We start from the raw sequence: 26,323 nt of genomic DNA, 5'->3' as shown, positions 1-26,323 counted from the left end.
TTTATTGGGTCACTTTCAGTTTGAAATTGGATACACTCAGTTTGGAATTAAGAGAGGAATGTAATATTAATAATAATGAGGACCACTGAACAGCTCTTGCTAAATACTTTAAAAGTACTGTCTCATTTAATCTTCAGATCAACCTTCTTTGACCGTGGGAATATTTAATTTACTTGCAGGTACTCACATGGGAAGGAAGTGACAGGACAAGGGTTCGAACTGGGATTGTCAGACTCCAGAGACTAGCTATTGTGTACGCCATCGGGAAAGTCGTTTCAGGATATAAGAGACTTGGTTTGGTCCCTCCCCATCTCTATCCCAGATTGTTGGCCCCGTCTCGGACCCGTTTCTATTTTCTCTTAATTTCATTCACTCCACTGTGGAATGGGATATTACCAGCTATTCTTCTGCCCCTGGGGGCTACGACTAGTTCTAAGACCCATATGATTCTATGATAAAGGGTGAAGTAACTTTACTTCCAATGCTGACAATCTGTTTCTTGAATGGAAATCTGGAAGCAAGAGACCATGCTTTTTCTTACATTTTGTTTATGGCCACTGGCACTCATAGGACCCTGAATAAATATTATGTAATAATGAAAATAGAGAGTGAAAGACTGCTTGATTATTATATGAGAATAGTAATTGGATCTTTACATCTTAATCACAGATTAGAAAGGATTGCTTGGGGTGGGGGGACATAAAAACCGGCTAATGACTGCTTAGACTTTCCCCAGTGTACTGTGCCACACTTGACATAAGCCAGTTTATTTATTGTCACAACAGCCCTGCAAAGAAAATCATTCCCTTCAGCCACATGAGGATGCTCATTACAGTGATTTTTTTTTTTTTTTTTTAAGAAAATAATAGCACCATGGTACAGAGGCAGCACACCCGGAATCCATTCTTTAGCCTGCTAACCCCTGCTGCAAGTTTGATGAGCGCAACAGAGATGTTTGTAGGTAGCTATTAGATGATGCTCTCCCATGTTCTTCCTCATTGTGTGCAGCAGCAGGAGGGGGCTGCTGGACCCTCCTCGGACATTAACACAGGATGATTAAGGGTGCTTTTGTTGGAGCTCTGAAAATCAGTTGTGGACTGACTTCATGGAGACAAGGAAGAGCCTGCTAACCTTCCGCAGCTCCTCTAGACCCAGGGACTGGAAACTTCTCTGGAGATCCCAGGGTGTTTCCTCAGGTCCTCAGACATGAGGGAAACTTTGTGGAGCATGGCATTCACATTCACAAACTCAGAGAAAAGAACCTCTACATGACAGATTGCGTGAACACTAAACTGTTCAGAGCTCTGGGTGCACTGGTCCTGCAATGATAATTCGGTTCTGAAATACCCCAGCTCTCAGACATCCTTTAGATAATTTGATTTTGTACCCTTAAGTAGCACCTACAATGGTATATGTTCTGAACTTAAACTTCATAGATTTTGTTGTTTTCATCTGTGAGGGTTCATTTTCCTTTATTTTTTTTAACCTCTTCCTTTTCATTATTTTCTTTGTTTTCATGTTTGCCTGGTAATTATTTTCTCCTCATTTTTTTTTTTAAACTGGCCAGACTCACCCCCCCTTTTTTAAAGATTTTATTTATGTATTGGGGTGAGAGCATGCATGTGCAGGAGGGAGGGGCAGAGGGAGAAGGAGAGGGAGAAGCAGACCCCCCTGGTGAGCAGAGAGCCTGATGCTGAACTTAGTCCCAGGACCCTGGGATCATGACCCGAGCTAAAGGCAGATGCTTACCTGACTGAGCCACCCAGACACCCCCCAGACTCACCCCTTTCAATTGATATAAAATAGCAGTCTTCAGGTCAGCATCAAGATGAATGTCCCATGCTGCAGGGAGGAATGTCACACAGTCGGGAATAAAACTTGTTCTAGGAACAAACTCTAATGACACCTGCAAAATTACAGCTGTAGCTCGTGGATCCCCCACCCCCCTGCCCCCGTCAACCAGCTTTCTGAATTTGGCATTCTTTCCTTATCTGGCAAATCTTATTTGCTCAGGGCTATTTCTCATTTTCTTCAAATTACTCGATCAAGAAAACTCCCTTTTTTGGTGGGAGTAAGGTATGTCTAATTATCTGGTCCAGGAAAACCATCTGCCGAGTTATTAGCGCAGTGTTGTTGAACAGCACAAGCGACATGAGGATGTCTGATGGATGCTCACAGCCACTCGGTTTCTTCCTCCCCCACCCCGACTTCTCTCTCTTCTTTTGATAACTTAGTTGATAACCACAGAACTTCAGAAACACTTTCTAGACCTTTGCTTGAGTAGCTCTTCCCTGAATTAAAAAAAAAAAAAAGAAAGAAAGAAATCTGTTTTAATGGTATTTTTTCTACTTACATCCTACTCTAGGAAATGTAGTTTGTGGGTTTTTTTTTTTTTTTTTAACTGGTTGTTCACTACATAACAGTGCTAGAAATAAAAAATATTTTAAAATATTTTTTTCCATGGAGGGACAAAAAGCAATTATATGTTTTTATATGTAATCCATCAGAGGTAGACTTACGGGGTGGAGATAACCTCACACGTTGTTCAACAACTTGCTGACTTGAACAGATGAAATAAGACATTGTTATCCTTTAGTATGATGACTAGCTGTGAAGAAGGAGACAGAAAATAACAGTGGTTTAAACTAATACTAGCTAATGTTAATGGTTTAGGAATCATCTGAGGCTCTTATTCAACTGTAGATTCTGATTCAGTTAGTCTGGGCAGAAGATCTGCAGTTCTGACAAGCTCACAAGCTGCTGATGACGCTGGTGGGTTGTGGGCATGCTCGGAGTAGCAAGGGTATACAGAAGTTTATTTCTCACATAAAGTCTAGAGCTAGAAAGCTCAGGGCTGGTGAGGCAGCACCTTATGTAACTCCCTTCACTTTCCTATTCAACCATTTAATGAGTGTGGCCTTCCTTCTCATGGTCCATGATGTAACATCCATATTCCAAGCAGCAGAATGGGAGAAATGGGATGAAAACAGGAGCATAGGAAATGGGATGGGAACAGGAGCATAGAAAATGGGATGGGAACAGGAGCATAGGAAACAGAGAAAGACATGAGCACCTCTCCAGAATGGGTTTTAGAATCATGAAATTTCAAACGTATCCCATTGGTCAGAACTATGTCACCTAAACACTTCCCAGTGAGAGGAAAGCTTGGGAAATGTAGCCTTTATCCTGAATTGCTCTGTTCCCAGATAACAATTCCCATACTTTTGAAAAAGGGGGTGTGTGTGGACATGCTAAATGGACATGTCTAGCAGTCTCTTCAGTAGACTGGAGTGAGGAAAGTGTTTTCCGTAGAAAATGGCAGTCCACAGGGTAATCGTAGGTAATATGTGCATTGACTTTACAGTTGCTATGTATAGTACTTTACGTCTTGGGCTCATTCAGTTTTTATAACTACTCTACAGAGTAGAGTACATTCAAATAAATTCAAGTATGAACTTGAATTTCTGGTTTGGGAAGCTGAGGTTCATAATGGCGGAGGGACTTACCCTGACTACCCTCTTTAAAATTGCATGCTCCTCCTTCTTCCCTCTTCCCCTTCCATCATGCCTGATCTGTCTTACCAGGTTTCATGTGTTTCTTTGTTCCACTGACTTACCTTCCAGGATACGCTATACATTTCTTACTTAGTGTGTCAACTGTTTATCGTCAGTCTCCCTGTGTTATGTGAGCTCCATGCAACCTTGTTTTGTTCCCCAGTGTATTCTGAGCCTCAACTTTAGCATTTGCCATGGGACAGGATGCTCAGTATGTAGTTTTTAAATGAATTAATAAAGCCAGAAGGTGTCAAAGCCTGCCTCTGAATCCTGTCTGTTATCCTCCATCGTGCTGCTCTCTGGGCTCTGTGCCACACGCCTCTTCCATCAGGGCTCCTGCTAGTGTTTCCGTGTCTGGCACCCTGTATCTTGCCTCAGAAACTCACCTACTCTTAACCTGTTGCCTTACTCTTTGTCATCCTGCCACTCATGCAACATTGCTCACACCTTGGATTCTCCCTGGATCACAGGCTCAGGCTCAGATTTCCTGAGAAGCCACGCACACCTTTAGAAACACAAAATTAAGCAAAACTGTAAGAATGTATTGTAAAACCAGCCTTTCCATGATACTTAGTCTCTGCCCTCGGGCCTACGTAAGATTCCTAGAATGTACCGACGGGACAGTTTTTAAAGCACACGGAGTTCCAGTTGAGGATGTCAAAAAAGAGACTGTTTCTGATCACAATCCAATCTCAGGACTACCCTTGCCATCCCCCACCTAACAGAATAGAATATAATCATATAATAGCTGTTCTCCTGCCTAGAAGCCTGTTACAATAGTTGGTTCATTTCACCAGGTATTTTCATTTAGTTTCTTTTTTCCCAGGTTGTCAGCTTCCTGACAGGCAGGGACCTACTCAGATTTTTCAGGCCCAATAGGTACTAAGCTCCTTTCATTCTACTGCGCCCTTTAATCCTCATTCAGCACTACGAGGCAGGCATGGGACACAGGCAGAAACTGAGTCTGAGAGGGGAAGCATTTTGTCCAAGGTGATATGTCAAATACGGGGCCCATGACAAATAATTACTCGTGGAATATAATTCTACCTCAGGTCTTTCAGTATTTAAATCTTTTCCTCTTTCTTTTCTATACCTGAGCTCCCTGAATTTTTAAGACTACATGTCTCTCTACCGCATCACCCAGCACAGTTCCTTGCTCACAGCAGGTTCTGAATGAATATTTAATAAATACAAATATATGAATAGCTTTCCTGTGGGAAATATCTTGCTTGAATGTGTGAGCACAGATTTGGGACAAGCATCCGAGATCTATGTTCAGGCAGCTTTTATTTGTGCTACCACTCAGGCAAAAGTAAGTCAATTAATCTCTCTGTCTCCGTTTCCTGGCATGTAATGTGGGAATGGGCATGAAAGCCCAAGAGGGTGTTGTGAGATTAATTAGTTAAAATGTATACCCTGCTATATAAATGCTAATTGCTGTCAGGAGCGTGGGTTGGATTTTCCAGTGACTTGGCTTTGGGAGGCTTGCACATTCCATTAGTCCTCTGTGCCACCAAGCCTCAGCCTTAAGAAATCCTCTGGCTGAGGGAAACGATGACTTTGTGGCTCCCCATGTTGAAGGCCAATTTAGAGAGGACTTCTACTGTGGAGTCAACTGGGTAAGAAGGGACATTCTAAACAAAAAGGTAATTCTCTGTGCCAATAACTTGCTAAATTCCCTTCGCTGTTATTAGAGACAAATCTATTTGCATAACAGCCTCTTTTCCCAGTCTTTTCTTCGGCTGGTGCCTGCAGTGAATCATATAATTAATTTGGTATTACATGACACTGCAGCCTGTTGCCATAGATTTTATTTTTATTTTGTCATTGAATAATTTAAAATGCTTTGACAAAACACCCTTAGGTGGCCGGTGAGGGAAACTTAAAAACTCACAGAACAAATTTCAAATGGGCAAATACCCCATAGGAAAAGCTCAATACCTTTTTTGGCTAATGTTTAGGAATACTGGTATGTGTGTTTTCAGTCCCTAATGGAATGGAGGCTGAATCACTTTATCGATATGTTTATTTGGCCCATGGAAAATTCTGTAAGGGAGATACCTACCAGGTGTAATGATCTCTTTTCCACTTTCAGATGAATCGCATTTAAATTGATTGAAAAGATATTAAGTCTCAGGAATCAGCCCCAAATCTTGGTGATTGATCTATGTTTGAATTTTAGTATGTAAGGTCCTTTAACAAACGCTGTTTTAAAATGTGTCTGTGCTTGACTTACTGAATTGTTATAGAAGGAAAATTCTGCCTTCTTTTAATAGTCAAGATAGGAAAAGCTAGTCATTGTAACAACATGCCCCCCAAGTCTCAGTGATTTATTTATTTATTTTTAAAAAGATTTTATTTATTTCTTTGACAGAAAGAGAGATCACAAGGAGGCAGGGAGGCAGGGGTGGGGAGTGGGGAGCAGGCTCCCTGCTGAGCAGAGAGCCAGATGTGGGGCTCAATCCCAGGACCCTGAGATCATGTCCTGAGCCGAAGGCAGAGGCCCAACCCATTGAGCCAACCAGGCACCCCAGTCTCAGTGATTTAAATCAACACCACAGAAGCTGATTTTTTTGTTCAACTACAGCTCTTTGAGAGAGCAATGACATCTGTGTGGAGCTCTGCTCTAAGCAGTGACAGAGATCTAGTCTCCTTCCATCCTGTGAGGCGACCCTATTCAAACTTTTCTGGCCCTTGGGGTCTCCATGTGAGGGCAGGCGAAAGCGTCAGAGTTTGTGCTGGGAGTTTGAAGTTAATTCATTCCTGGCCTCATTCATTGGCCAGAACCAAAACAAATGGCCCCAATTCAGTTGCTGAGGGTATCTATGTAGAATCCATATGGGCCAAGGGAAACGGGTTCCTGAATACTTAGATAGTCTCTGCCACTTCTGCCCTTGTGGTCGCCAGAGTTCCATTTCGTACTTCCTAAGTTGGTGAGGTGTCTCACTAACTTGTGGTTGAGATGTCACACCAGCTCTCTATTCATCTCCCTCTCCGCAGTGTGCATTCTCCTACTTTTTACACGAGATAAATTGACCTGTCACTTATCATCTCTCTTACTATTAATCATTCCCTGGATGGTAAAGACCTCCAGGGACCAAACAAAGTGACAATTTGTAATATTGGTGTCAGGGAGTCTCCTTTAATCAAGGCACCATTAACCCTCAGAAAGGCTTCCTCTTTCCCTCCAGTTTACCAGTGTTCCTGTTAAGAGAGTCATGGCCCAAGACTGTTGTCTACTGGCCCAAGTAGGGGCGATCTGAATTGAGATATATTAGAGAGTAGGATAGCAGGAAAGAGGATAATTTTCATTTAATCGTCTTGCCTCTACCATCGTCCAGATTTGGACAAATAGTGCAGAGCTCTTGAAAGAGGTGCCTTTAGGAACAGCATAAAGAATATTTTTATGCAGTGCAGAGGGAGGTAGCATCTTTGTTATGCAGATAACAAATAATATGGAGACATTCCAGACACCACAGCTGCCCAACTGCCTATGCTTCTTTTTTTTTTTTTAAACTATCACCTTATAATGCAAAAGTGAAATTCAAAGCATATTGATACAAATTTTGGAATTAAAAAATGAAATCAAGGGTTTTTTTCCTAACAGAGAGGAAATACAATTAGGATGGTTAAACACTGAGAATGGCTTTGCCAATTTTGTTGCATGATGGATATGCCCTTCCTACCTTCCTTTTTCTTTTCCTAATTATTATTTTAATGATGTTCAAAGGAAATCATTCATGGAGATTTTTTTGAAGGCCAATATATTAAAATGCTTATAAAAAAATACTCTTTCTGCCTCAACTTTCCTCACATCTGTTAGCTCTCTTCTTCAGAAGCCACCACTTTTAAGTATTTTATTTATTTCTTCTAGCATTTCCTATCTATATTTTGCTAATCAACTTGTGTATATTACTATTTTTCATTTAGTCAACCCTAGACACTACTTTGTTCACTTTTTAATTATAGTCCGTAGTTAATAAACATCTCATTGATGTTTTTCTCTCTTAAATGGCCATCCCCTCTCCCTTCCTTACCCATTCCTCTCCAGCTAATAATACTACAATATTTGGTTAGATCAATAATCATTTAATTAATATGCCTTCACATATTAATGAACTATGACTATGTTTACTTCCTTATTTTTGGACGTTATTAAGTGCCTTGCCTTCATAAGCTTACTTTAATTTGGACCTTTGGGGTAACTGTTTTCATACTTTATAATTGCCTTTTAGCACAATTTTCCACAGTGCTAATTTCATCAGATAATTTATTAGTCACAATTATTCTTTTTTCAATTGAAGATTTCTATTACCTTTTACTTACACTGGTTCACCCCAAACCCTGCTGCATAGCTGTTAGCCTGGGATCCCCTTCATGTTATTCTGGGGATTCCTTTCCCCTCTCTCTTGAATTGGATCCCCTCTTCCTCAATCCCATAATTTTCTCTCTTTTTTTTTTCCCCCTCTCATTTTGGTAAAAAGTCCCTCAGAAGCCTCCTGATACAGAGCATATGGGAAGGAAAATTACTGAGTCTTGATGTGTCTGAAAACATTACCTTCACAGTTGATTGTTTCCTTGGGTTTAGATTCACGATTGGATATAATTTCCCTTCACCTATATTCCTTCATTATCTTCCAGCTTCTAGTCTTGTTTTTTTGAAATTCCCATAGCCATTCTGATTCCTGTCTCTTGTATATGATCATTTTTTGGTCTCTTTTCTTACTCTTTAACAGTTTTTAGAATCTTCTCTTTTTCCATAATTTTAGAAAATATTTTTGTGGATTGTCTATTTTCATCAACTTACTTAATTAACAGATCTCTTCTGGTTGTTTTTTTTTTTCTTTTTCTTTTTTTTTTTTTCCCCCTTCTTTTGCTGTATGTCATTTACATCAAGGGACCAAGCTAAAGGAGGAGGCTTAGTCTCTGCACTTTTATATTTGTCAGAGCAGAAGAAAAGGGAGCATGGTAAAATATGCTCGAGCCCTTAAGATAGCAACACAAGTGACACTACACCATATTGGCCAAACTCAGTCACATGGGCTCTCCTCCAAAGGGCCAGGAAAGTAGATTCTTACAATATGCCTAGAAGGCGAACCCAGAGATAATGGGCAAATGGCAATAGTGATTCCCTATCATGGGGCTGTCAGTTCCTTCTGGGTGTTCCTAGTATTCTGAATTGCACTTTGGTGTGCTCCCCAGCTTTCCCCTGCAGGTTGAGGATTTATCCATTAATTTTATTATTTTTTTTTAAGATTTTTTTTATTTATTTGACAGAGAGAAATCACAAGAGAGGCAGGTAGAGAGAGAGGAAGGGAAGCAGGCTCTCCGCTGAGCAGAGAGCCCGATGTGGGACTCGATCCCAGGACCCTGAGATCATGACTTGAGCTGAAGGCAGCGGCTTAACCCACTGAGCCACCCAGGCGCCCATTAATTTTATTTTTTTAAACAGTTGAGCATTTCTTTAATTTGATAAAAATATATCATTTCTCAGCTCTAGGAGACAGGACGAAAGCCATGGTGTATAAATAGACAAAAACCAAAACAAAGCAAAGTATTTAAATGGTTATAGTTTGTCAATTTTGATGTTGTTACTAGCTTTTCTCCTGTTCTTGCTCTTACTTGGGGTTAAGTCTTGAAAAAATTATTTTGGTTTTAGTGGAGTTTCAGAAAGGAGTGAAAATGGTTGTATATATTCCATCTGACATATGTACCTGAAAAACTGTGGTTGTAATATCCTGTAAACCGAATGAGCTGATTCTGCAACTCCATAGCTTTAATGAAAATGTATTTGAAGAATCTGGTAAGATAGATGTTTTATTTAAAAAATTGCTATCACATTTATATTGGTGTGAACAACATTTTGATCTTTCCAATTCTTTCTTTTTATATTGGATTGTAAAAGGTGTTTCTTATTAAAGGCATAGAAATTATAAGCAATAGTAATTTGTTGAGTCTCAGAAAAGCCAGTTTGTTAAATTTCTCAGAGATCTATTACTTACGTAAGGATTTATTGCTTACAAATCCTTCTGCAAGTCATAAAGCTTCAGATTCTTTGCTTTTATCAAAATTAAAGTACCACAAATTTAATTATTCTCTCAATTATCTGCTGCCACAAAAATGAAGTCTTAATACACAACCATAAACTTTAGTGACAAACTTCATTTTATTTATTACATATATAGTTTTGCTCCTGAGACTATGATGTAGATCTCTTTGCCTGGGCAGGTCTAACCCCCAAATCAGGAGACATGGGAAGAACCGAGTCTTGGAGGGTTATCTTTTCAGTTACAATTTTCTCCTCAGAACCTCCTCTGTCTCCAGAGGGTGAAAGAGCACATGCTTTCTTTTTCAGGTGAGATTCTCCCCCATACCTTATAGGGCATGACAAGCTCAAGTCATCAGATCAAATTGTTATCCAAGAGGTAATGAAAAGATGCTAAAGGAAGATACAGAAATCATTTCTTCATCCCACAGTGCCCATTCCACGCAATTATTACAGACAGGCTACTGAACATCACCAGACAGGGGGATTCCTGGAAAAGACTGGGTGTCCTGAGAAGGCCTTTATCATGAGGTGACTCACGAGACCTTTCTTCCTTTTTTTGATCATTCTAGAACGCTGTGATGACTGGGGACTAGATACCATGAGGCAGATCCAAGTGTTTGAAGATGAGCCAGCTCGCCTCAAGTGCCCGCTCTTTGAACACTTCTTGAAATACAACTACAGCACAGCTCACTCAGCTGGCCTGACTCTGATCTGGTATTGGACGAGGCAGGACCGGGACCTGGAGGAGCCAATTAACTTCCGCCTCCCCGACAACCGCATTAGTAAGGAGAAAGACGTGCTCTGGTTCCGACCCACCCTCCTCAATGACACCGGCAACTACACCTGCATGTTAAGGTAGCCTGATTCTTGGTGGGGGCTTTCTCTTTTCCCTTTAGTTCCTGGGCTTTTATCTAGAGGATCCATCTGCTATGAAGCTATGGAAGGGAAGGAAACATCTAGAAAGAGTTACACCTCACCTCGGTGGATTAGCAGGGGTTGCCCACGAGGTGTGCAGAGAAAACGGTTGTGCTCCTGAGATCTTTCTCCATAACTGGTTCCTTTTCAAACCCTGACATATATCAAGATTATCTAATGATGGAACCTTGTTTATTTTTTTCCTTTTCCCTGATATTAGAACCTGCCTGCATTTCTGCTTCACCTGAAAGCATCTATTTCCCTAGGCCCTGAGCACGGTGAAGAGCAGAACCCATTCATTTCAGTTGTTCTTGGTACCTTTCGATGTCCCTGATACAGAAGAAAGCCTTAGGATGCCTTATGGAAAAAGAATATTTGGGAGATATCAAATGTATTTAGAATAATGCCTTTTAAACTTTTTCACCAAAATTACCTTACAAAGCAAATAAACACCATATCACTGGAAATCTAAGAATATAATCCAAAGAACCCCACCAATACTGCAAAATTTCTTTCAGATCCACTTTGTTGAATCTTGAAAATTCATGTAGATTTTGCATTTTTTAAAAATATTTTATTTATTTTTTGACAGACAAAGAACACAAGTAGGCAGAGAGGCAGGCAGAGAGAGAGGAGGAAGCAAGCTCCCTGCCGAGCAGAGAGCACAATGTGGGGCCCTGAGATCATGACCTGAGCTGAAGGCAGAGGCTTTAACCCACTGAGCCACCCAGGTGCCCCAGATTTTGCATTTTAAACCGTAATATACTTATTCTTCTATTACCACAGATTAATATTGTTTTTGTTCTGAACAAAACAAAACAAAACAAAACAAACGAACAACAACAACAAAAACCTTTAAAAACTGAGGCCTGGGGTGCCTGGGTGGCTCAGTGGGTTAAAGCCTCTGCTTTTGGCTCAGGTCATGATCTCGGAGTCCTGGGATCGAGCCCCACATCAGGCTCTCTGCTGAGCAGAGAGCCTGCTTCCCTCCACTTCTGCCTGCCTCTCTGTCTACTTGTGTGTGCTCTCTCGCTCTCTCTCTCTGTCAAATGAATAAATAAAATCTTTAAAAGAAAAAAAAAAAAAAAAAAACCAACAACAACCGAGGCCCCTCTAAAGAATAATCATTTTTGGGGCACCTGGGTGGCTCAGTGGGTTAAAGCCTCTGCCTTCGGCTCAGGTCATGATCTCAGGGTCCTGGGATCAAGCCCCGCATGGGGCTCTCTGCCACGCAGGGAGCCTGCTTCTTCCTCTCTCTCTGCCTACCTCTCTGCCTAATTGTGATTTCTCTCTGTCAAGTAAATAAAATATTAAAAAAAAAAAAAAAAGAATAATCATTTTTAAGGCTTAGATCTTTGGCTACTCTTTTCCCAAGTTCCCCTTTTAGCTTCCAAGACTTACTTTGTTTTTTTAAAATTCCCATCTGGTTTGTGGATTATGGTTTGTTTTTGTTTTGTTTTGCTTTTTGCACAGTTTCCTACTGTTTAATAGGTTCAGTATGCACCTATTAGTTTGCTAGGGCTACGAAAACAAAATACCGCAGAAAAGTGGCTTAAAATACCAGAAATGTGTGTTCTGCAGTCCTAGAGGCTAGAATTCCAAGATCAGGGTGTTGGCAGGGCTGGTCTCATTTCTCTCTCTTTGGTTTGTGGACCACCATCTTCTTTCTATCTCTTCACATGATCTACCCCCTGCATTATCTCTGTCCTATTCTCCTGTTCTTATAAGCATATCAATCATATTGGATTAGGGCCCACCATACTCATTTTACCTTAATCACCTCTTTCAAGACTTGTCTCCAAATATGGTCACATTCTGAATTACTGGAGGTTAAGTATTCACTGTCTGAATTTGGGGGACACAATTCAGCCCATAACAATAGGACTGAATGATATAATGATACAACAGCATAGAATGACGTAAGAATAGATAGTCCCACACTGTCTTCTGAACGCCCTTTGTCTCTCATGGATATTGACCATTCTCTGATGGAGAAATGTGACTACGTTTTGATATATTTAAGCTGTGTTACAATTAAGTGAAAAAGGACTTCCCTGTCACAGAACACATTTTCATCATTGTGGCCTTGGGAGTCCCTTGGAACCTCTGAAGGCCCTTTTGAGGTTTTCACCCGAATCTTTAGTTTTATTGGAATGAACTCTAGACTAGTTTTTAGGCTTCCAAAGAGCATTGTCCACTATTTGTGTCCAAGACAGCCTTGTAGGAGAGGTTAAGACAGATTATAGTGGAAAGAGCATGGGATGAAAAGACACAGAAACCAGGCTGGCATCCCAGCCCTTATGCTACTCAGCTGGTGACCTTAGGCACGTCAGTCTGTGTCTGAGAGCTCTGGCATTAGTATCCACCCAATGAGAAAAGCAGCCTAAAATCTCCTTTCCATCTTTGGCAATTGTCAATCTGTTACAGGTGTACATCGGAAATAGCTGGGAAAGCGTCATCAGTAGCTTTTCTGGATGACCTTGTTCTCTCCTCTGCATTTTAGTGTTTCATTAACTCTTTTTTATGTTTCCTACTTATCTAGAGCTCTTCCTCAAACTTTTCTAACCTTTACATTTATGGGAGCAGCGTGGCTGTTAAGGCCTGAGTATTCCTTTAATGTGATTTATCAATTTCCAGATGGCCATCTCTTCAGTTTACCTGTCTGCTTATCTTCTCTATCCCTAAAGAAAATCTAGAAGTGAACTTGTCTGGTGGAGACACCAGAAGATTGCCACAGTCCTGAGGTGATTCCTAATGGAGAATGTCCTTAAACTGACCCATGTAAAAGCAAAGGCCTGATGTCTTAGGGCCATAAATTAAGATTCATCCTCCAGGATTGCATCACTTGTATTCTTGTTTCAATATTCCTCCAAGGGTAACATCCAGATTTTACTTTGGAAACCAGAAAAATCAGTCCTACCACTGCCATTATTTTTTTAAGTCAGAGAATATATCATATGAAGCTGAAAATTACCCCTGTATAAGGGAGGAGAAGAGCCCCTAGGCAGACTATATGATCTGTGTGGACATTCAAATGTAAATACAATTGCCCAGTCATCATAAAATGTAAATATTTTAGTATATGAACAGTAGCTAATTGTGTCTGTTTTTATTTTGTGACATCAAATTGGTAGAGGAAATACCTCCATAACGCACTTAATTTCTTTGTGAACTCACATGTAAATGAAATCTCAATACACAGCATTATTTCACTTAGCTCATTTTCATGTGGTTGCTGCATCAAATCCAATGCAAAGGCGATTGCCCATTTATTAGCTATTTCTCTTTTCAGGAACACCACATACTGCAGCAAAGTTGCATTTCCCCTGGAAGTGGTTCAGAAAGACAGCTGCTTCAATTCCTCCATGAAACTCCCACTGCATAAGCTGTATATAGAGTATGGTGTTCAGAAGATCACGTGTCCAAATGTAGATGGGTTCTTTCCTTCCACTGTCAAACCAACCATCACTTGGTACATGGTAAGCAAACTCAGGAGCATCTTATGCTCTCTAAAATAGCAATGTCTGTCCTTGATTCTTGAGTTAATGTTGAAACTGAGATTTTTCTTGTCAGATTTTTTATTTCTTCCTTAATAACTGTATGCAGATCTTTTACCACGTCCTTACTTTGTGCCATTTTTATTTATTTGTGTGCCATTTTGAGGAAGTGGTGAAGAATGCTTTGTCTCAACTCACCATTTCCTAATTACATTCACTGGGCAACTAGAACTACCATATTTCTATTAACTTCCTGTGAGATACCATTTGAGAAATGTCTGCATGCTCTTTTCACTGCTGAGTGAGGTCAGAAGCTGCTCGCTCATCTGGTGAATGTCAGCTCCTTGATTAGTCAGCACTGTATTCTACTATCTGTGTGTGTTCTCATGTTTATCCTCATTTGTGGGCACAGTCCATCTGTGGTCTCTTCTACATCTGAGAGACTTGGCAAGTATTTAGTCAAAAATGAAGATGTTGGAAGATGGCACCTGTGGCAGCAGCCTTATTATTATTTTTTTTTAATCTCCTCAAATACCCACATATGCCAAAGCTAAAAACTACTGGACAACATTTAGAACAAACTCAGGGATGAGTTAGCCACAAGAATCACTTTCGATGACATAAGTGAAACAAACCACATATAGAATCAGTGTCTAGGGAAGGGGGACAGATGGAAGTCATGTGGTCTCTGCTAGACTGGAGAACAAGGAACCAACGATCCTCACTGTAAAGTATAGGGGGCCAGTTTGAGAACAGGAGTTGAAGTTAGGAAGAGTTTAACTCTCTAACAGAGAATGAGTCCAAGAGGCCCATAGTAAGAAGTTCGGAAGCAGCAGACTCAACAAATCTCAAGATCATAGTTTGGAAGAGGGAGCTCTGTGAAGTTAGAAAATCCTGCCAAATTCAAAAGCGCAGAAAAAAACACATTTAACATAAAAATGAGTAACAAAAAGTGCCAGGATAGGGGTGCCTGGGGGCTAAGGTCATGATCTCAGGGTTCTTAGATTGAGCCCCATGTCGGGCTCCACGCTCAGTACAGAGTCTGCTTCGGATTCTCTTTCTCCCTCACCCCCTCTCCCTGCTTGCATGTGCTCTCTTTCTCTAAACAGATACAAATCAAACCTTAAAACAAAAGAACCAAGGTAAAATCCCATTCAAACTTGAGAAGAAAAAGGAGAATATGAAGCAGAATAACATTTCTACCAAGAAAAAGAAAGCATGCCAGAGGAATATAATGTGACTTACTAGTTAAAAAATGAGCTAAAAGATATTAAGAAATGAGATGTGAAAGAATAACATAGATCAATAAGAATTAGAAACATCCAAAATTAGAAAGTTAGGAAGATGAAAATAAGTCATTCAGAAAGGAAGCTAAAACTAAGAGGGACATAACAGCAAATGAACATGAGAGATAATGCCTTAAGATGAACAGAAAGTGGAAAGGAGAAGGAATTTAAAATTAAAGATAAATGATGAATAAAAATAGGAAGGTTAGAATGGATATACCAGTAACACATAAAGTAGACTGTAGACAATGAGTATTGCCAGAGATAAAGAGGACTTTTCAGAATAATAAAAGGGTCAATTCATCAGGAAGTCATAAAAATAGTACAAGTATATGTGCCTCGCAGCAGTGTGTCTGACTGCATGAAGCAAAAGTTGACAGATTTAAAAGAAGAAATAGGCAATTCATAATCATAGTTTAAAATGTTAGCATCTAATGGTTTAAGTCATTAATGAAATGACTTAGGAGCCAACTTTAAGAGTTTTCCATTGGCCAATAATGGAACAATTTGAACTTCAGTAAGGTTATTAATCACAATGGGTTGAATCTTATGAATTAAATTTAAATCCATAAGTTCATAATGATATTTTAAAATAATTGGTCACATTTAGTGGATGATAGGAAATCAATTTGTTATCTTGAAAACGAATAAAGGGAAAAAATCAGCTATTTATTCGCTTTTCCTGTAAGAAATGTGCACTGAGTAATGAAATAGTGCAGAGAAATGTGTTTTTATAAAAGTATATAATCATTTTGCAGCCCCTAATGAACGAATAAATCTGAGCATGAAGCATCAGTGACTGATACCATCATAAGAAAGGGAACAGCTAGACATATTCCTTCTCATGAAAGAATAAAATATCACTTATAATTGTGCCAAATGGATTAAACCTGAGTCTGAAAAAAACAAAACAAAACAAAACCCAAAAAACCCTTTGGATCCTACTGCCATTTTGCAGAATATAGAGAGAACAGAGGAATGTATTGATCTATACCATCAGTTTGCAGTTAGCAAAATCCAGACTGGAAAATTCTATAGGCCAAATGTCCTGGATTATTCAACAGATAAATTACAAGGAAAAGAAAGGCATGGTGTGGGAATGTGTAGGTTTTGAGATATGTAAGACACGTTTAACATTGGATGAAACTATAGTGTCTAAGGATGGTCATGTAGGTGATAAAATTATAAATGAAAAATAAGAAATTGATTTTACCATGAAAGTGTGGATAGTGGCTACTTTCGTGGGGGGAGGAAATAAGCTGTGATTGACATGGGGCATGTGGAAGGCCTTCAGGGGTGACCAGTAACATTCTATGCTGGACAAAGTATTACAAAGTATTTGCTTTATAAGAATGCATGAACTCATACATACCTTTGAGTGATTTTTGTGTGTATTTTATGCTAAAATAAAATGATTAAGAGACAGGGAGGGGAGGAAGGAGAAAGAAAATGAAAGAGAGAAAGACTGACTTAAGATACATAACAACTAGTTGCAATGTATGGACCTTAATTAGATTGTATTTTCTTCAGACAAGCTATAGAGCAAGTTATGAGAAAACCAGGGAACTCTGAACACAGAATATTGATAATACAATGAGTTGTCACTTTTTAAATTGTTATAATAATACTATAGTTATGCTTGCCAAAGACAAAGTCTTGTCATTTGGAGATATACATAAAAATCTTTACAAGTGAAATTATATAATGTCTGTGATTTGCTTCACAATAATCTTGGGGTGCAGTGAGTGGGTGTAGCTGAAATAAGACATAGCCTGAATTTATACTTTTGAGGCTATGTACAGGTACAGTTATCATTGTATATTATATGATCATAGTGTTCCATAGCAGACAGCATAAAAAATGATTAAAAGAATAATATTAACAATTTTACATTAATAAGTATGATGCATTTTCCAATTAAAAAAATGTTCTTCTATTTACCTGCAATTGAGTTCTCTCATCTCTAACCCTGTTCACTTTTCCTATACTTTGAATACTCAATGGTCTGAAAAAAATTAATTTATTTCCTTATATATTCTATTTTTTCCCCTTTTTCTTGATGCATACCTCCCTGGAAGGCCCCCTCTTCCTTCTTTAGAACAGTTCAAATTCTACCGCCTTCATGGAATGTTCTCTCTTCTTTCCAGCTAGAAATATTTTTTCCCTAATATAATCCCAAAGCTACTTATCTATGCCTATCTCCATGTCAGTTTTCACTTCCTTTGTTTTTTTACTGTCATCCCTGTATACATTCAACAGCTGTTGAAGATCAATTGTATTCAATGCAATATGTCAGGGTTTGGGGGAACACAGTGATGAATAAGATATATGTCCTACCCTGCATAGTTTCAAAAAGATCCTACACTTTAATTCAGACAGGTTTATAAATAAGAATTCTTACTCTTATAAAAAAGTGGAATTCTAATTATCATATGAGTACCAAAGAGAATTAATTGTTGGTTCTAAGAAGAGGGAGAAATGTCCAGGTATGTATCCTATGAGATTGACTATTTCTTGATGATGAAGTTATGACTTTCCCATCTCTATGTCCTCAAAGATTTCTAGATTTTTTTTTTGTTTTTCTGGTTGGATGAATGTTGGTGCTATTAACCAAGGTATGAAACAGCAGAGAAGGAGTAGGTTTGGGGGCAATGAGATATCTGTGAGATCTCTAGGGAACAGTGACCTGTAGGTTGTGGTTACATGTATATGGGTCTGGAGTGTAGAAGAAAAATCTAAACTGGAGATAGAAAATTGGATGCATCTCTGTGATAGTTGAATCCCTTAAGAAGAAGACAAAATACAATATAAAATCATAAAGGATAAGGGCTAAAGATAAAATCTGGAGAGAATGTTCGTAGGGTGAATGAAGACAAGAAACATAGTAAAATCAAGAAAAAAAAGTCACAGCAGTGAAAACAATGCAATGGCACATTCCCAGCAATGGTCAGGTGACTAAGAGGACACCCAGTAACAGACATCCTTCCTGTTCTCTGATTCTGGAAAGGTTGCTATTGATGTGCTGCTTTTTATTTCTCCATCTTTGAGTAATTGACTGATCCCTTTAATCCTGAGAGTTCTGCAGTCTTGGGAACAAAATCAGGGTATTTGGCAGGGGGATTCTCCCGTCCCTGTATAGCAGGGCTGACATTGCTTTCTGTTTCCTACCCTCTGCAGTCACCTCCTGCATCTGCGTGGATATCTTGGCTCTCCTACAGTAGTTCTCTTTCCATTGTTATCAGCTGAATTCCCTACCTTGACATTGGAGAAATAGTTTCTTTTCATAATAACTGCGAGAGTTAAGACACATTAATCAGTTCCAGCAAATTTGTTTTTCTGTTGGCATAGGGTGAAAACTGATGAACTGAGAAAAAGAAAAGGAAACTAACATTTCTTGCATTTTCCTAGTAAAATACCTTGTACTGGGTACTTTATATGTTATACGCAATACTCACCACATCCTTCAGGGTCGATATCATTAGGAACCAGAGGCTCAGAGAGGTAAACCGTAATAGCTAACTTTTACTGAGCACAGGAATTCTTCCAAATATTTTGATTATTTTAATTCTCTCAACATGAAGTAGGGTCTATCATTTTCTCCATTTTATCATTAAGAAGACTCAAGTACAGAGTGGTTGAGAGATTTTTCCTGGTCCCATAGCTTTAAATTATTTTATATAATTTACTGGAAACAGTCCAGCCAGTAATGGGAGAATCTGGGAACCCACTTTCGTTGGGTTCCAAAGCTAATACTCTTCAGAAATGACACAGGGAGGGTGCTTCAATCTTTATTTCTGGAGTGTAAGGTGCTTTGAAGGACAGAGCCAGCTTTGCACCCAGGCTAGGTCACAAGGGAGACTGGGGGCCATAAGGAAACCAGTGGCTCGATCACCCAGGGAAGTCAGAAGGGTATCAGAAAACTGGGATTGGTGGGAACAGAAAATCAGAAGTTTCTCTTTCAGAATTGCAGGGGAAATGGGACGGGCTTGAATTTTTCTTCTCTGCATGTCTTCTGTCCTGCTGTCTTCTATATGGCCAAGAGTTCTTCAGTCTGAGCCAGAATTCATAGTCCCTAGTTCGACAATCCTGTGAGTTAAATTGATGTTCTGTAAATGTTTGTCAAATGAGCCAGGTTTTGTTACCAGCCTGAAAACCGAACCATGGTTTGGAAGTGATTTACTGAATTTCAAATAGCCAGCTTATAAAAGAACTTTTGGAACACACGCATGTATAAATTGGAGGCTGCATGTTTATTCACATAGGGACTTCTGAATGCATAGGCGTAAAGACACAGGTAAGTGTGGTCCCGTTGTTGTTGTTACTATTATTATTGGATTTACTCAGAGACAAAAGCTTTAGAATATGGTGAGCCATCCTGACTTTCATACTACTGGATCATTTCTTGTTCTCATTTTTATAACTGGATATTTCAATAGTTTTCTCCAGAGGCACTTGTAAAAACAAAGGCAATTTTCCCCTTCTTACTGAGGATCAGAGGAACCACTTTCGAGGATGTGTTGGATATTACCTTGATAGCAACTGCTGAAAAGCTCTCAGCTGCCATTTAGCAGGCTAGATACCATTCCAGATCTCAATTTGCAAAAAGCTGATTTTCTTTGTACTCAGTGTGATCATTAAAATTGGAATATTACCTCCACCTCTAACTTTCAGTGACGTGAATCGGAATTGACCAGATATTGTTTATAAATTTCTCAGAAGGGGGCGCCCGAGTGGCTCAGTGGTTTGGGTCTCTGCCTCGGCTCTGGTTGTGATCACGGAGTCCTGGGAATCTCTGCTCAGCGGGGAGCCTGCTTCCCTGCCTCCGCCACCTCTCTGCCTGCCTCTCTGCCTACTTGTGATCTCTGTCTGTCAAATAAATAAATGGAATCTTAAAAAAAAAAAAAAAAAACTATAAGAAATTGAAAACCTTTGCTTTTTTGGACACAGTACCATCAGGAAAACATGTCTGAAACAATGCCAAGCTTGGCCTTCTTGTTGGCATGGCATGGCATGTATTGTTAGGTTAGTCCAAGGTCTATGTAATCGACTTTATTTTAAGGTGCTTGTTTCAATCTGATTGACATCTTAGTTTGGTTATCTCTTTCCTTTCTCTGCAGTCCCAATGTAGTGATTTTTAACCTTTGGTATAAGGGAAGTATGTACCAGATTTTCTTTCCAAGCCATACACATTGAATTATTTGTATGTATGTACACACAGCATTTTATGTATAGTTTCTGGACTCCTGAGGAGTTAAGGTACATCCTTTAAACTTGAACCCCATTCAAGTATCTGAGAAGTCTTGAAGCTGACTTAGGCTGAATGAATCACCCACTCTGTGTTGTGAAAGCACTTAAGTTATACCTCATCTTTGTTACTGTAATGATAGCATTTCTCTCTTCTGTACTGGGTAGTGACCTCTCTCTTTCTAACCCTTGAATAAAAACCATACAGCACAAAACGGGGCCAATATACTTTGTATTTAGGAACTGATTCAATAATTGAATGAATTGGACTGGATTGGAAAATTCCATGACAAAAGGTTCATTTCTACTTTTACTGTTGGTGGTATGCCCAGCTCCTAACACAGTACCTGTCACATGGGAGGGATTTTGTTAAGTGTTTGTTGTGTAAACATTGGATGATGGGTGATGTAATTCTGAGGTTCATTGGAAGCGACTGGTGGATAGAACTCTGGGAAGACTTTGTGAACAAGTATGATGCATTTCATAGCAACTTAATCTTGGGTGCAAAAATGTCAATAGATACCCATAACTATTCAGACTCTTTGTATCCTCACCCGGTTTTCCTACCCATCCTACAACTGCCCCATCCCGTGTATTGCAATTCTTGTATTCATCTTCTTGTTATCATGCGCATACCGCTTGAACTTTCAACACCACGTCTTGTGTTTTTCCTTCTCTCATATTTCTAACCTACAACACAAATGTACTGAGCATTCCCCATGTGCTAAGTATTGGGCAAGTTGCTGCCCATGCAGGTAACAGTACTCATCCACCCCCCCCCCCATACCCCTGGGAGTAAGTTTTCTAGAGAAAGAAATAAGCATGGAAAGAGATCATAAAATTGGTTAAGGCTTAACACAGAGGGCAAAATGCTGTAAGAGTACAGGAGATTTTTTTTTTAATTAATTAATTTATTTGTCAGGGAGAGATTGAGAGCACAAGCCAGGGGAACTGCAGGCAGAGGGAGAAAGAGCTCTCCGCTGAACAAGGAGCCTGATGCAAGACTGGATCCCAAGACCCTGGGTTCAGGAACTGAGCTGAAGGCAGACTCTTAAGCAGCCGAGCCACCCAGACATCCCATGCAGGGGATTTTTTTCACATTTTCCCCATGTCTAGGATGTCACTTGCCCAAGTCTCCCCTCCTCCCACATAGCTGGTGATATTCTACTTGCCCTTTAACAATCAGACCCACATCTTCCTCCTCCAGGAAGTTTTTCTAAATGTTTTGTGTTTAATCTTTTCCCTCACTTCCCCACCCCAATCTGCTTCTCATCGTATTTGTTGCAATTCTGCACTAGACTGCATGTCTCTAGGTCAGGAACTCTACCATTTCCATTCTTGTGCCCTCCTACAGTTCTTTAAAAGTTGTAGGTTTATTGAATGGAATTATCTGTCCTTTTTTAGTCACGACTTCCCCCCACTCACACCCCATGCTTCAGCACATGATTTATTTCCTCTCAAAGATCTCAGAGTCATTTCTCGTGCTGTTCTTTACCTATATATTGCGGTAGGTTGCCATGGTTACCGCTATGAATTAGAAACGTTTATCTCCTGTCGAACTTCTCTCTTTTGAATTCAAAATGAGGAACTGATTGGTCAACTAAGTGGATGACTTGTTTTCTAGTCAGACAAGTGTTTGCTTCACAGTAGAAATCAACTTACCAGTAATCATTCCTTGTATTTGGAAACATGTTTTTGTTTGTTTGTTTGTTTGTTTTTGTTTTTTTAAATTCTTTGGATATCTAGATTTTTGTTCAAACCTTTTTTTCCCCCTTGATTCCAAAGAAATGATTTTGAAATCTGCAGTATTTATTTTTAGGAAGACTTTATTGTGCTTAAAAACATACTGTGTGTCTCAGGTATGCGTGCCAAAGGGTCTAGAGATGCAAGTGCTTATAAGAATTAGAGTTCATCACACATGATAGGTTAAAGTTAATGGTTATTTATAGTTCACCAATGTCCCAAAGCTACCCCTACCATGCACGTGCACACTTAGAATGTAAAATATTTCTTTCATATCCTTTTCCAACATGCTATAGGTCAAATAACTTTGAAATGGCTTTTTTGTATTTCTTTTCTTGATACCTCTTTTGGTTAAAACTAGTTAATTTAAATTTTTTGAATGGTCAGCTTTTTCTGAATAGTAGATCAGACCTGAAACTTTTCCATCGATTTTTTGGGAATATCCAGCCGGAATTTCAAGTTCAGGCTCATGGGTTTGGTTAAGAGGAAGAAAAAGAAGAGAGCTAGCAAGAGATCAACACACAGCTATTTTGTATCATTTTCCTTGCTTGCTCTGTTTCTCTGATTCTATTTCTCTGTTCATGATAAGTCCATAAGAGTTGACTCTTTGTTTTACTCAATGCTATATTCTCAGAACCTCAGATGGTGGCCTGGTACATGGCTTATGATTCATATCAAGGGTGAATGAACTAATGAGTGAACAAGTGAAAAGGCTTTGAGTTAGAGGTGTTTCTTCATTTTTGTAGCACGTGCTATAAATCCTAAATCAAATGTGTTTAAATAGTTTTCACATACGTGATACTTGATAAGTCAAAGAAATAAGTTTCTTTTAGTACATTCTTAAGAAGTGCTGTTGACAAGGGCAGTAGTAATTGTTAACTTCTTATCCGAAACAGTATGCTTTTCCAGTTTATCATGAATTGTGGGAATCCACCTCGTCTAAGTGATAGAGCCTTAACACAGTGTTAACACTGGGCTGGCCCGGGTGGGGCATATATGCAGGGTCACAGGATAGGGTAGGGAGACAGTGTCAGGTGGACTTAAAACAAGGGCCTCAAAACAGGTAGATCTAGATTTAAATTTTAGCTCTGACACTACCTAGCTCTATGACACTGGCCATCCCTTAACCTTTCTAGGCCTTTATACCCTCGTCTATAAAATGGACATAAAAGCATTCCAGACTTGCTAAGTTTAGAATAAAGGTTGGATGGGATAATGGAGTGCATGTAAATACACGTGCCCATGCAATCTTTCCAGCCCAAGGAGAGGTGTTCATTCTTAGTTAAGAAGCTAGTGTAAAACCTTTGTTCATCTGTCTGGAAAACTGAGTTTTAGCTTTGCTCTGTGTTATCTAGAATACCTCTATATCGGTCTGTCTCATTATTTTTTTTTCACCTGCAAAACTAGAGCATATTTAGTCTGATCTGTCTACTTCATGGGGATTTAAGAACAGCTAAGCTAACAAATGAGAGAAGAAAATAGCTTTGAACTGTTTAAATGAAAGGTGCCACAAAAATCAAATAGAGTTCTATAGATAGTCTAAACTCAATTTAAACCAAATCTGACATAAATTCATTATAAGAGTACAGGTCTCTGTGGCCTTCTACTTTGTGATAACCTAAGAGGATTGAAATATTTTGCTGATGTGACAAGTGTCTAGAAACACTGCTTATCAAAACAGGATAAACTGCATTCAGAAAATAACTGAGCTTATAACTGCTTCCTCTTGATGATCATCTCCATGAATCAAAAGTGTAGCGATATTCTTAAAAGACATAGTTCCTATGACAAAGGATTGCAAAATATGCCACTCAGTGTAACTGTCATATTTCAAAACACATGCTCCAGGAATTGAAGTAAGAAAACCTTACATATTCAAGAATCAGAGTTACATATGTAGATACCGTAAATCTAAAGTACAAATGAATAATAACCTTCCTGAATTTTCGAGATCTAAAGGACCTTGAGCATAACCCAGTTCATTTTTGTCACAGATTAATTAATGATTTTTTTAAAGAAAAAAATTTATCTAAAAGCGAATGTTCCACATGTAATTTTTTGACAGTTGATGTATTTTTTTCTTTGAGAGAAAACAACAACAACAACAAATAAAACAATATAAGCCAATTAGTGAGGCTCAGAGAGCCAGAACAGGATCCCAGTTATGTTGAATGAGGTATTTCAATCTCAAAATTTTACAAATCAGTAGAAGTATATAAAAGCATAATTTGGAATAGAAATAAATAACTCTTGATATGACTTATAAAATATCTTTTCTTTTTAGATTCTGAAGTCTGTAATATTTAATTATAAAAAGTAAATGGGATAAGTAGAAGGAAATGCCAAAAATGTTTATCAGTGACCAATAGATTCAACAGAGCCATCAAGGATGCTGAAACCAGGGGTGCCTGTGTAGATCAGTAGGTTAAGTGGCTGCCTTTGGCTCAGGTCAGGATCTCAGGGTCCTGGAATTGAGCCCTTTGGCTGGCTGGCTCCCTGTTCAGCGGGGAGTCTGCTTCTCCCTCTGCCCCTCCCCGTTTGTACTCTCTCTCTCTCTCAAATGAATAAATCAAACCTTTAAAAAAAATAAAGAGAGAAAAAACAAAATAAAACAAAACAAAACAACAACAAAAAACACTGAAATCAGACACCTAACATGAGACCTCAATTGTCAGAGTGGCTGGCTTCCCAAATTAATATAATCACTAAACAAATGTGGAAAAATGAAAAATAAGCATTTCTTAAATAGCAGCACATAAACTTCCTTAAGATGCCTTAGTTGTTTTCCAAAACTTTAACCTTGTTTAACAATTTTTTTAACCTTGTTTAATTATTCACATGGATTTCCAAAATTCAAATACAGGATCCTGAGACCGGAAGTTTTGTACTTTAGAATCCGTATTTCAGTCAGAAGTCCTATTTTCCTTTTGTAGAAAGTATAATGAAACTTCACATTTATTCTTTGCAGAAATATCATCAAAAACTCAACCAAAATAATTTGTAAAAGATACAGCCGGCATAGATATTTGTATGTTCTGTGCAAAATTAGCCGTGTGTGTGTATATGCCTTTGTATGTTTTCTGTGCATGAACATCTTTTTAAATGCTGAACATCTTTTCTTTTACTTCTTCTAGGGCTGTCAGAAAATACAGAACTTTAATAATGTGGTACCTGAAGGCCTGAACTTGAGTTTTCTCATTGCCTTGGTTTCGAACAATGGAGACTACACATGTGTTGTTACATATCCAGAAAATGGGCGTACCTTCCATCTCACTAGGACTCTGACTGTAAAGGTGGTAGGTAAGCATGATTTTTAAGTGCACACAACAAAAATGCAATAACTCTGTTTTGGCTCTTGATAGTTTATTCCAAACAAGTGTGTCCATTCTATGAGGGGAGAGGTTTATCTCTTTTTGTTCACTGCACTATCCCTAGAGCCACAGCAATTCCGCATACAGAGTAGAGATTCGATAACTGTTGGTCTACTGAATGAATGAGAATGTGAATGAATGAAGGCAATTCGGGGGACGAGAAGTGTGCCAGAGGAATCTGTATTCAGCTTGTACTCTTGCCATTTATTTTGTTTTATTTTTTTAAGATTTTATTTATTTATTTGATAGAGAGAGAAATCACAAGTAGGCAGAGCGGCAGTCAGAGAGAGAGGGGGAAGCAGGCTCCCTGCTGAGCAGAGAGTCCTATGGGGCCTCGATCCCAGGACCCTGGGATCATGACCTGAGCCAAAGGCAGAGGCTTAACACACTAAGCCACCCAGGTGACCCTACCCTTGCCATTTATTAGCAATATGACTTTGATCAGGGTCTGAGTCTCCTTATTTGTACTCTGGGACTAAGAGTACCTAACAATCAGTGTAGCTGAGAACATTAGAAATAATATACATATTATGCGAGTCCAGTTCTGGGCAAACAACAGAGACTCAATGAATTAAGTAGTTAAAATTACTGTTAAAAAAAAAAAAAAAGTGTTGTATTTGAATTCAATCAACTCTTTCTGTGGACTGGAATTGGTGTAGCCGAA

General features: G+C 39.0%; 1 protein-coding gene across 3 annotated transcripts in view; it reads left to right on the top strand.

Moving 5' to 3' along the window:
* LOC123940311 (interleukin 1 receptor accessory protein) overlaps nucleotides 1-26,323 on the top strand; it is a 126,487-nt gene that overhangs the window by 72,640 nt on the left and 27,524 nt on the right. For all 3 annotated transcript variants that reach the window (XM_046002993.1, XM_046002992.1, XM_046002995.1), the window contains exons 3-5: nucleotides 10,173-10,458; nucleotides 13,811-13,997; nucleotides 25,423-25,588. In XM_046002993.1, coding sequence (XP_045858949.1) covers nucleotides 10,173-10,458; nucleotides 13,811-13,997; nucleotides 25,423-25,588 — 639 coding nt within the window. The remainder of the gene's footprint in view (nucleotides 1-10,172; nucleotides 10,459-13,810; nucleotides 13,998-25,422; nucleotides 25,589-26,323) is intronic.

This window comes from Meles meles, chromosome 4, assembly GCF_922984935.1.
Source record: "Meles meles chromosome 4, mMelMel3.1 paternal haplotype, whole genome shotgun sequence".
NCBI lineage: Eukaryota > Metazoa > Chordata > Mammalia > Carnivora > Mustelidae > Meles > Meles meles.
Note: the sequence above shows the minus strand (reverse complement) of the source record. Positions and strands in the feature narration are given on the sequence as shown.